The sequence below is a fragment of the Pelodiscus sinensis genome, chromosome 11, assembly GCF_049634645.1.
Source record: "Pelodiscus sinensis isolate JC-2024 chromosome 11, ASM4963464v1, whole genome shotgun sequence".
NCBI classification, from domain to species: domain Eukaryota; kingdom Metazoa; phylum Chordata; order Testudines; family Trionychidae; genus Pelodiscus; species Pelodiscus sinensis.
Genome location: NC_134721.1, coordinates 25,945,426 through 25,957,443, shown reverse-complemented (window position 1 = coordinate 25,957,443; position 12,018 = coordinate 25,945,426). Strand labels below are relative to the sequence as shown.

At 48.5% G+C, this 12,018-nt stretch overlaps 1 protein-coding gene across 3 annotated transcripts in view; it reads left to right on the top strand.

The window, feature by feature from the left end:
- NCKIPSD (NCK interacting protein with SH3 domain) overlaps positions 1-10,638 on the top strand; it is a 100,033-nt gene extending 89,395 nt beyond the window's left edge. For all 3 annotated transcript variants that reach the window (XM_075938842.1, XM_075938841.1, XM_075938843.1), the window contains 5 exons: positions 2,916-2,996; positions 3,858-3,986; positions 6,160-6,252; positions 7,906-8,078; positions 9,013-10,638. In XM_075938842.1, coding sequence (XP_075794957.1) covers positions 2,916-2,996; positions 3,858-3,986; positions 6,160-6,252; positions 7,906-8,078; positions 9,013-9,216 — 680 coding nt within the window. In that variant the 3' untranslated portion in view covers positions 9,217-10,638. The remainder of the gene's footprint in view (positions 1-2,915; positions 2,997-3,857; positions 3,987-6,159; positions 6,253-7,905; positions 8,079-9,012) is intronic.
- The last annotated feature ends 1,380 nt before the right edge of the window (positions 10,639-12,018 follow it).

Here is a 12,018-nt window from a genome sequence, read left to right as displayed (position 1 = left end):
GTGCCCCCCCCTTGAGATAGGGGAGTCCCAGACCCCTCCCCAGCTCCTTATCCTCTGCCTTCCAGACCGGAACTCACAAACCCTCTCCAAGCCCTGCCCCCCAGCCAGGGCAGCATTCCACCTTCCTTTTGTTCCTCTCCATAGGGGGTGTCTGGCCACTGGTTCAACAAGTTTGGCACTACCTCTGCCTAGTGAGGTTTTCCCTGCTGGGTCTTGCTCCAGACAGCAGAGGTCACCACAGCCCAGCAAGTACCCCCACTACGTCACAGTGGTTCATTGGCATCATCTTCTCATCGTACAGTTACTGCACTAAAATAAAGTGCTCTCCAGGTTTCAGTCCATTCCAGTGGCAGTAAGATACAGCACTGATAGTCTGGATGCAAGAGCAACCTCTGTTTGGCACAAGACCCTTTGCTGCTGGCATGTTTAGAGTAGGGATGTAGTAGTGTAGTCAATAAGGAAAAGCTTTGAGATTAATGCTATAGACTACATGCATTCTTCCTCTCAACCCCCTTTCTCTCCCCCCCCCCCCCCCCCCAGGTAAACTTTTTTTAGCAGTCTGGCCAGCAGCCCGGCTCACTTCTGACTCATGCTGGGTCTGGGAGCTCAAACCTCCACTTCCCCCGGACAGGGGCTGCTGCCACCTCGCACTGCTGCCTCTCTATCAGAGGCAGAAGTGCAGGGCGGCAGGCAGCTGGTCCACAAGGGGAGCTGGTTTTTAAACTAGCTCCCCTCATAGATCAGCTCCCGCCTGGCACCCCACGCTGCTGCCTCTGTATTAGTGGTATGGGGGCTTCTCTGGAGTGGAGCCAGAGTGCAGTGACTGCTGGCTTCACCCCCAGGAACTAAAAATAGTTAACCAATATTAAACATCCCTAGTTTAGAGCTGGAAGGACGGAGTGGGGGCATGTTAAGTGATGTACTTTAGAAATGAATTAGAGACCGTGCCTCTTGTAATAAACGTGATATTGTTATGGAAATACATGTTGGATAGAAAAACTTTTTAACGAATCTACACTTTCAAAGAGTAAAAAGGATCTTCCTGCCCAACCTGTTAGGGTCTGTTTTTCTTCTGTGTTTCGTTTTATATCTGATGTATAAATGATCCAACCACTATCAGGTAGTGAACAGAATAGAGTAACTGAACAGAATAGTTAGCCTTTATCTTGTACTCTGCACTTCCAAAGCATAGCACAAACATTAACGCTCCACTTGCTAAAATCTCCATCTGGAATTGAGGGGATAGATATACTGTATTTCATTTTGACATATGTGCTGTCATGTGGTTCTTCTATAAACCCCTTCTGAAGCACACCAGCTAATTAAGATTCAGGAAAGGCAGTGGTTGGGATTCTGTGGAGCATTCATGTATAGCTACTGCCAGTGCAAATTGTGCTAGATTTGCAGGCTATGGGACAGATTGATACATAAGAGAAGCGTATCCTGGAAAGCCAGCAGAATGCACACCTTGAGTCTTGAGCTTTGTGTGCTGGAGTCTCAGGTGACTTTAAACAAACTTAGACAGAGCTGAGCTATGGAAACAGAAGAATGCAGATACAATAGCAAAGAAAACTAGCTGTGACATTAACAATTGAAGCAGGGAGTATTTAAAGATAGCTAGAAGGATGGGTGCTTTTCTTGTTTGTTTATATAAATTGTTGGAGGTGTCCAGGGATGGCTTAGGAGACTTTAATTATTCATCTGTCATGTTTGCTAAGAGCCTCCCGAGGAAAAACCAAGAATGTTGGTTATGATCCTCAAATGGACTGAAAACACTTGTCTGCCATGTTCATTCCCACTCTATTACTTTTGCCTCTTCTGTTTCCATTGGAGCACTTAGCTGGTGTGTTGGTGTAGTTCAGGAGTATGTCCTCCAGAGCTGGATAAATTACATAGTTTCTATAGAAATAAAATGTATCAAAGGAAACCTCTGCCCATCAAACACCCTTTGCCCTCCCCTTCCAACACCCACACCCACCACACACTGTATTTTCCAAATTCAATGGTCTGTCTTCTCTACAGATGTGGGTCCAAATCCTACCTTGAGTCATAGATAAAAATGGGTTTCCTCCTCTTAACCCTGACTACCTTTTATGAGCTTTTTGTCTAATCTATATTTTTGTTAGTCTCTAAGGTGCTACAGGATCACTCATCTTTTAAGTCTCTTTCTTGCAGGTTCTGATGTAGAGATGCCATATGTGTTAACTCGTGATTGGTACTGGACCTCATGCTCACAAGGCGTCCAAGATTAGAATAGCAGGCGCAGTATATGTCAGAACAGAAGAGTCCTGGCAGAACTAGCCATGTGCTTGTGAGAATGAAAGAACTGGATTAAACTAATGTAGGTGGTGTAAGTCAGATCTGAGGTACACTAGGAGAGTTGCAAGGAAGAAAAAAAAAAACCCCTCATGCTGCTTGTTAGTTTGTTTTTTTAATAATGGGTGTTGGGAAATTAAATACGGCAACTGAAGTGGGAACTGAATCTAGATTTCCTGAATAATCTCACTGAGCCATTAACAGATGTATTTATCATTGCAATACCCACTGGCCTCCTTTAGGATCCAAGCTTGTTGTGCTGGGTGCTCTCAAAGACATAGGAAGACGTGACTCTGGTCCCTCAGAGTACACTGGAATATGATCAGTGGCATATGAAGAGTGTAAAAAGGGATGCAGTCAGATTCATGTAACATTAGACACACGTGTGTCTTGCAGCATGTCACCAGTCCTGACATGCCCCTCAGCTTCACCATCATGAATTGTCTGGATGTCTTTTCTAGGCATCACACCTGAGATTCCTCCTAGAGGAAGGGAGGAATTGCCAATATGTCTTAAATAATTTCTCACCTTGAACCAGAGGGCAGATACTTGGCATGCTTGGGAGTATTAATGGCCGGATTTATGATTTTATCTTGCAGACCATCAAAAGATGTGCTATTCTGCACTGGTGCTGGCTATGATATTCTCTATGGGAGAGCCACTGCCATATCATCATTATGGTAAGAACTGAATGCATTGCAGAGGGAAAGCCACTACCTAGGCCTCTTGCAGGTGGTCTCCTGATGGCCAAGAGCTCTCCAGAGGGCTACGGGCATACATGGGAGGAAAGAGAAAGAAACCTCCTACATTTCTCTACTCCCTCTCCCAATTTTGCACCAGCACAACATAGGAGAATTGTTGGCCCACCATTGCCAAGAAGCCTAAGGAGTTGTCAGCCCTTTAAATGCTACAGTGGCATGGCTTCAGAGGGACGTACACTACAGGAATAGGAGGGATTCACCACGTCCCTGAGAGATGTAGCTTCTGGTAGAGAGGTTTGTGTGGGAGTCTCCTTAGCCTGTTCACTAGACTCCATAATAAAGGTGCATGATCTCTGGAGTCAGTGAAATGGGAAGCACAGAACGATGCTCTCCAAGCTTTCAGCAACACGTATTCCTCTCCTAGTATAACCCTGTGATTATTTCCTGTAGGTGGTCTTGTTTGCATGGGCTGCTGCACTTGCCTATTAGCTAGGTAATTACTAATGATTTGGATTAATTTTAAATAGTTTAAAGAACTGGGGAAGAATATAAATCCCTTCTTACCCCAGTGCTTGGTAGGTGTGCTGCTGGCACAGTCACTAGCGTAGAATTTGAGAGTGCTTTTATTCAGCATAATGGCTCCCAGCACTGTTGTTCATCTCCTTCCACAAAGGCCCCCACTGCAGGCCATCCAGTGTCCAGAGTGTTGCCTCCTGAGTGGCTGAAATTGCCGCTGATTTGTGCCTGTTTGTGTAAAAGAAGCAGGTGATGTCTTGCGTCGGGGAGGACCGTGCGTTTGATCAGCACAGAGACTGAAAGCCCCTTTCTCCTCCCATACAGAGCAGCTCAATTCGCAGTTCGTCCAGTTCCTGTTGGATGTGATTGAAGATGGGCTGCCCTCAGACACCACAGAACAGCTGCCTGACCTATTTATTAATGTCCTCCTGGCCTTTAATCTCCACATTCCAGGTCAGTGGTGGTACAGTCCTTTTCCTACTTTCACAGGATTCCGGTGGGGCGAAGGAGGGGTCTCTTGATCTCAGGGTGCACTGTGCTAACTTCCCTTTATTCCCTCTTCCTGCCAAGCCTTCCATTGTGAGCATTGAGCCAGGACCTAGAGAGAGAATGCCTTTGGGGGCAGGTGGTGATTTGAATTGCCCACTAAGGGAAATGTCTTCAGGCATGCGCGTGAGAGAGAAAACACGCTCCCCAACTCCTCCATTACCTGGCCTCTGCTTACAGTGGAGTCAGGGAATGCAACCCCACCTGTGATTCCAGATGAAAATACAACCAACTGAACAAGAGCTGGTCACAAACCAGTTAGCCCCTTGGGCCGGGCCAAGCCCACATAATTTTCTCTACTCTTTTAGTCAGTTATTTTGGTGGGGTTTTATATCATGCCATGCACTTGCATAGGTTAACTTCACAGGAACATATGAGGTGGGAGACAGACTGCTTCAGTGTATGTATCCATATAATTGCACAACTACTAATCTCCTCTCTTCTTCGGGCTATTGGCAGAGCTGCTACTTATCCCTGGCTGTGCCTCCCGAATCTCATTAAACATAGATACATTAGGGTCAAGCTCATAAACATATTTTGCTAGGCATCACTTTCTCCTGGATTTCTTGATCCTTCATCATGCCTACCATGTTGAACTCCTTAAGAATAAGCAGAAGATCTAGTCTTGTGGAAAGAAGCTTAACTGTCCCAGCTGCTGCTATTTGCAAAGGGTTTGGTGTCCGTAATCATTAGAAGATGGAAGTGTAACATTAGGGCCTAGTCTTGGATTCTGCTTGTTAATCCTGAATATACAAGATCCCCTGTTGCTACATTGTAATTGTCTTTGGTTGTTTCCTTGCTGCTGTTCTGTACAATGCCCCTTTCCTTGACCTTATGGACAGGAAGGCTAAAGCAACTGGGACATATCCAACAGTTCACCCAGTATTTTGTGTTCTGTTTTGTTAATATTCCAGTAGGACTTATTTGTTTCTAATTTTGTATGAAAGTTTATTGCGCAGAGTCTGATTACGTACGCTCTCTGTTGTTTGCATTCATTAGCCTTTCTTACTGTTTCCCAGTGCATTTGCTGGCTTCTGTAATTAGGCAGTAACACATGATGGGTGATGCATTTCTGGGAGATTATTGCCCACCTGGAGAGTCAGGAAAAGCTGAGAACAGAATGGCTTGTACTCCTGTTCTGAGAACTTGCTAAATGATGTTCAGGCTCCTTATTAGTAGGTTGAATATTTATTCCCAAGCCTCCAGAGTATCAGCCCTTCACAAAGGTAGTTAAAACTTTCTTAGGATCTGTTAATAGACTAACTCCTTTCAACCTGAAGAATCCTGAAGTACTTTACACCCTAAGCAATATAGACAGGGATCCCTGTCCCTCACACAAACACTTGAGCAGTTTCCACCCAATGGTTCAGAGCAGTAAGAGACAAATAAATCTGTATTCAAATGAAATCTTATGCAAGCAATTTAACTCAAGTGAGAATTTGGTCAGGATGCTAGGATTAACCATCTATTCTTGCAAAAATGTACATATTCCTCTAATCTATTATCTCCTATCAAGAGTTGCTCATTCTGCCTCAGAGAACAGCTCTTGCACCAAGCCAAGGCTTTAGGGCAATTAATGTGGTGAACGTCATCAGCATCTGGCTTTTCCTTTGGGGAGTGTTACATGAACACATGCCCAGCCCTCATTTACTTATGAGGTTTGAAAAGGTGACAGCCTACAATGGGCATTGCTGACCAGGTGTAGTGGGGGAGGGGAGAGTCCTCTGGCTTTTGGTGCTGAATCTAAAGCAGAATGAAAGTGATGATGTTTCAGAAGAGAAAGTCTTGCAGAATCTTGCAAAGGCTTCTCTGTTCCCCTGCATGGGAGACAGCAGCAAGCCAGCTCACCAGGCATGGACAGTGTCAATTCCAAAGCAGTTTTGCATTCAGTTTGGAAGACATTGCCTGGCATTCTCATTCTGAGCACCACAGTCGTTCTGTGCACACCCCAGTTTCCCAGGTCAGTGGCATGAAGACAGGTGTAGCACTTTGTTTCTCTTCCTTTGTCGCTCCCTTACGCCAACCTGAAATCTGTTGCAAAGAGATGGGTCCTGGCTAGTGAGCCTGTTTCATCTCTCAGTTCCAGAGCACAATGTGATCATGACGACAGTGAGCAAGCACTCCAACGTCAAGACCTTCACGGAAAAGGTGCTGCTGCTACTGAACAGGGGAGGTGAGTGTCTCTGCAACTTTATTACATCCTCAGCGGGTGGGAAAGGCTAATGGAAGCACCGAACTAGCGAGATGAGGCTGATATCATTGAGAGGTCAGAGAGAGGGGGCGGCTGGCAGATGAGCTCCTGGCTCCAGTCTGGCGTGCTGCTCTCGTACAAGTCTCAGTGTGAAGTGGGCAGCGCTGCATTCCTGAGGAAGAAACTGTCTGAAATAAAGCCCCGGTGATGACACCTGCTAAGTAGCTAATCATGGCAGCTGGACTGATGTTCTCTTGCAAGCCGGTCACCTCTGACTACAGCAGCTGGAATTAGTGCAGCTTTTCTTGGGAATGGCTTGGCTTGGCTTGGCAGGGTTCGGTTTTAATTGACAACTGTAGGCAAAAGTCCATTCCAGCCAAGATCAGTTGGTTACAAGTGTGCATGCGCAGGGTTCAGGGGTGTCCCCCACACTCAACAGCCAGGAGCATCCCCCAGCAGGAACTATTCAGCAGTGTGATTGCTGCCCTGGGAGCCAAGTACTCCTCCTTGCAGGACCACAGCCTTTCCCACACCAGCATAGTGTTAAACCTGTTGCATTTGTAACGCCAGTCATTAGAAACCCACAGAGCTCAGCTCCCAGTCTGCTCAATGTCAAGTATTCCTACCCCTTGATCTGCCACTGCACTGTGCCTTTTAATACCTTCTGGGGCACAGGGGCCCTGTTGCTTTGCTTTGCTGACATACTGTTAAATAACCCGTCCTGTGTCTGATACTTGCAGTTCTTTATTCTGGCTTCAGTTCATTTCCGGGTTGTAAATCGTGGTTTTGGACCGCATCAGTCAGACTGCGGACGGCCCCCATGCTGTCCACCTGACTTTCTTCCAAAGCCTTTGCTTAACTCTTTCACTGCCCCATTGCCCAAGGCGACCACCTCACCCTGAGCAGCTGCAAAAACCAACAGGAGTTTATACCTTTTGGTGAGACTTAGTCTAGCTTCCTTCTTCCCCTTTGGCAGAGGAGAGGGCCCAGAGTCACTTCAGAAGTGGGGGTGTGAGAAGATTTTGCTCTGAAGAGAGCAGAGATGCGGCTGGCCTATTTAAACGTGGAGGCTTTTATTATTTTCTTGCTTCTGGGTAGGTGATTAGCCTGGTCTCCATGGTGAAAGCTCATTTCCAATACAAGCTCAGCAGGATGTTATGGGGGGTTTGTACCAAAATTAATAAACCAGGGAGAAGGAAATGAGGGTGGCTGTTCAGGGAGACCAGCAAGTTCTGTGGGGTGCTGGGTGGTGCTGAAGTAATGAGCTTTCCCTGGGATGTTTTAATGAAACACAAATAATGATCAATACTCAGACTAACGTATGAGTTTGATCTTAGCCCAGTGCCCTGCAGAGCCCTCATCCCAATTATGCAGCCCTGCCTTAGGCACACTGCTTGCCGGTGCTCTCCCAGGCACGGCACAGTGTCTGAACTAGCGCTTTGGAGTTGCCGTGCTACCTCCGGGAAATGTCCTCAGTAAGGCACATGGAGGTAAAATCCTGGCTCTGTCCTGGTGCGGAGATTTACCCCAAAAGGTGGCTGGAGGACTTGAACAAATGCCGACTCTAGATTTTAACACAGACCATTTTTTCTCTACTAACCTGCCTTCCATCCCTTCCCCCGGCTTGGCCCCCAGATGATCCGGTTTGCATCTTCAAGCACCAGCCTCAGCCGCCGCATTCAGTGCTGAAGTTCCTTCAGGACATCTTTGCCAGCAAGGATACCGCAAACATCTTCTACCACACGGACATGATGGTGATGATCGACATAACTGTGCGGCAGATTGCGGATCTCTCCCCTGGGGACAAGGTGCTGAGCCAGAGAGGCTAGGGCTGGGACTGGGGTGGAAGAGGGCGTCACAGAGCAATGGAAGATGAGGTCTCTTGCTCCCCGCAGCCATGGTGGGAAAGGGAGGAGGAGGTTTCTAGCAGTGAAGCAGAATGGCGCGGAGGAGTAATGGGTGGTGCCCTGGGGTAGGCTAATCAGGGGTTTCTGGGTCCCTTTTCTTTCTTGTCCTCAGCCTGCTCAGCAGGCTGGCCTTAGGCCAAACAGCGCACAGGCACTCCTTGGGATCCCCGGCCCATTGCTAGCTCAGCAACTCTAGTCCGGGCTGTACTCTCTGGCAACAGGACCGGAGCGTGTGGCAGGACCAGTCTGCCCTTGTGGCAGCAGGAGGAATGACACAGTCTGGGTACTTGACTGACCACTCCTTTTAGAGAGTTGTTGCCCATTCTCCTATCATCTTAGAGCCCCTGCATTGCTGATGAGGTTTTCTAGCCCTTGGGACTGGTGATCAGGAAGCCGGGATCATGTGTGAATGGGGAAAGGCAGGAAAATGTTCCCATCCCTCCACTCTCAGAAAGCTGTAGGAAGAACTTACCCATGAGAATCATTTTTCTACTTCCACTTGCTGTGTTCACTCCCCACCTGGGTAACTGGTGGCTTCCCCTTCCCTCTGGGAACTCCCAAGGGGAAGGGAGTTCCTGGTTCTAGCCCCCTCACTAGAAGGACATGATGGGGGTCTGTGGATGTAAATGTTGAAAGCTGCTCTGGGAAAAGCACCGAGATGCCATAGATACTAATGAGTCCCACGGAAAAGCAGGTGCTTATGCTGGAGTCTCGCTCTTGGTGGTAACACAGCAACATCTGTTCAGTGCAATGCTTTTTGGAAGCCGCAACGGTTGTATGTCTCATTCTAAATATTGCATTGTTTCTCTCTCTTCTCCCCCCCCCCCCCCCGCAGCTGAGGATGGAGTATCTGTCTCTGATGCATGCAATCATGCGTTCCACACCCTACCTGCAGCATCAGCATCGCCTCTCTGACCTGCAGGGTACCTTGCAGCGCATTTTGGCTGAGGAAGAGGAGGGGCAGCAGTGCCAAATGGACAAAATGATCATCTGGGAAATGTATAAGGAGTTCCCAGAAATCTTGCCAGGCACCAGCTAACTGGCCACTGGCTTGGACTGGAAGAGAGAGCCACTTGGAACAAAAATGTCTCATGTTGACACTTTTCCCATCCCCTTCCAGTCCTGCTTATACTTTCTATTCCTCCGGGTGAGGCCGAGGGTTCAGGCAGGCCCTGCAGAAGTGTCAGTGATAGAACACCCCAGCAGAAAGCATTTTAAGGGCATGGAAGGAAGAGGACGATTGGCCCTAGTGCCACGCTCTGACTGGGGCTGAAGGCATTCATCAGCCAACAGCTCTGTGATGGCACAGAGGATGAGTGAGGGACTTCCTGACCTGGCTGCTGGCTGGCTTTGGATGGTTAGCAGTGCTGGGGTCTGAGGTCCCAAAGTAAAAAGCCTTGGTTGTAGCTTGGTTGACCCTTGTCCCGGCACACATCTCTCCCTGCATTACCAAGTGGAGTAGGCCAGTGTTTTGAAGAAGCCTTTGTAACATCTGTTTTGTTTTCTGCTGCTAGTGCAAATGTGCTGCAGTCCTGGCAAAGGAGCTAGCTAGCTGCGTCTCCAGTACTGCGTCTAGTGAGCCTTTCACTTCCTCCTGTCCCCTGGCTTCTCTCTGAGCGACAGCCCAGCACCTGGGGTGCTAACGGCCTCGTCCAGCAGCTGCTTTTTCCCGTAGTGATGATTAACTGGGAGTGTCTCACTGTGCTGGCAGAGTAGTAACCTTTGTCCAGGCAGTGTTATTTTTGCAGAGGCATCTGGCCTAGATGCAGCACTAAGGTGTGCCCTGCTAACTGAAAGCTGCAGCATGTCTCCTAATGTCTTCCCAGCCTCTGGAGCACCACAGAGGTGTGTATTGTAGCTAGGCCCGTGGGGTGTTCTCTTTTTAAAACCTGTGGATTTCTTGCCTTGAGCTTAGTAGCAGTTGGTTCTGCTTCACTGTACCTCTTCTCCATGTGCCAGCAGCCTGAAGCTTGCTGGAGCCTGGTCTCCAGTAGCTTTGCTTGTGCATAAGCTTGGAGGGCCAGCGTCTCTTCGGCTCTAGTGAAAAGGATTAATCTGTGTGTTACGGACGTGGTCGCAGGCTGACATGGGTCTGTAATCTCTTGTTCTGCACAGGCTTCGCGTAGAGGCTGTTAGAAATGAAACTGGAAACACTTAGGCAGCTGTTGGTTGGTTTGTTAGCAGCTGGATGAGCAAAACTTGAAGTCTGTGTGGTGAGGACTTGGGCCCCACGTGTGATGTTGGTGTGAAGCCCAGAAAGGGATCTTGTGGTGGCCCTCCAGCCTAAAGAGGGGGTGAGTCATGAAATCAGTGTTAGAGGATCCAAAGCTAACAGGCAACCCTGATAGAAACCAATCTATTTTCCCAATCAGAATGTCTGAAGGTCAAAGGGAGCTGTATTTTCTTAATCACTAACATAAATGTAAACCTGCAAAGGAATAAAACCGTCTTAAAAGCTGGACTCCTGAGAACACTTCTGTTGTCTGCTGCATCCGGTTACTGTCTGAGATTCTTGTATCTTCTTGTGGGGACTGAGGAAAGGCAGTGCAAAATTGTATGAGCCGCTCGCCCCCGTGCTTGATTGTGTTCACTACATGTTAGTACAAAGTATGTGGTTGCACATCTTTTAGTGGGAGTTACCATAATGCAGGCTGATTTTCAGAAACGGGAGCTCTATGCAGGGAAATACAGGAAGCCCAAACCCAATTCCCCTCCCCAGTCTCCAGCAAAGGGTGGGGAAAGCAGGGATGGAGAAAGCGAACTGCTCTGGCCTCTGAGTAGAAAGGAGTAAAAGATGGGAACATTCCCATTCTTCGGGGAGGAGATTCCAGTGAAAGGACTCTGCCCAGCCTGGAATGGACAGCAGCAACCAGCCATTCTGTTCCAGCCCCTTTGTGCTGCTCGCCATGTTGCACTCAGCAGCCTGCAAACTCTCCTCTCTCTGGTAGCTTAAGTGTTTGAGTTGAATGCTAGTGCAGGTCACGTCCTCCAGTGCAGACATCCTCAGTCTAATTCCAGCAGAGCTTCCACCTCACTTGGCAGCCTGCTTCACCCAAGATTTGAAGGGTCTTCATTAAGCACTATGGAATCAAGCTGCTGCTGTTGAAGTTAGCTATGTATCTGTTCCCAGAGCCTCAGCCCTTCCCATGGGGTAGATAAAAGGGAGGTGGGGATACGGTGGGTGTTAGAATACGGCCTGCTAGGATGGCTGTGTTTTGAATGCTCTGGTGAGAGCTGTCAGTTGCCTGGGAGGTAGGACTCTGGCTGGCACTTGGAGTGCCGGGCTCTGACAGCTGTTCTAGGCTTATGGTAATTCCTTTCTGTTTCAGCCCATCTGAGGGGGGACAATTTCCCAGAGCATTGGGCTTGCCTGCCAGCCTCCCTTCTCAGACAAAACCCACCAAGGGCACTATTTCTTGGGGGGGACAGTTGCCGTCTTGAGTCATGCCATGTGGTAGGTCTGGGCATCACAGCGAGAGAGGAAGAGGCCTTCACACCCTCCTCCACTGGTGGCAGCCAGATCAGGTCCCCGCTCAATGGGGGCTGGGCCGCGGTGCCTGTGTCTGGAGCAGGCAAGAGGGGCAAAAAGTTTGGAACTGTAGGGAGCAGGGAGGCAACACTGCGATGGGACACGTGCAGTCCCTGGTGTGGAGCTACACTGGCTCTGCCCTGGTCTGGCCACTGATGCCTGTGAGTCCCCATGGTGGTGGGAGGCCAGATGCCAGCTCTTGCCCAGGCTGCAGGCGTTGGCTAAGAACTGACAAACTCATAGCTGGAGACCAGACCAGCTTGCTTGTATGTTAGTTTTGCTCAGGATAGGCATTCGTTTATCAGAATGTAT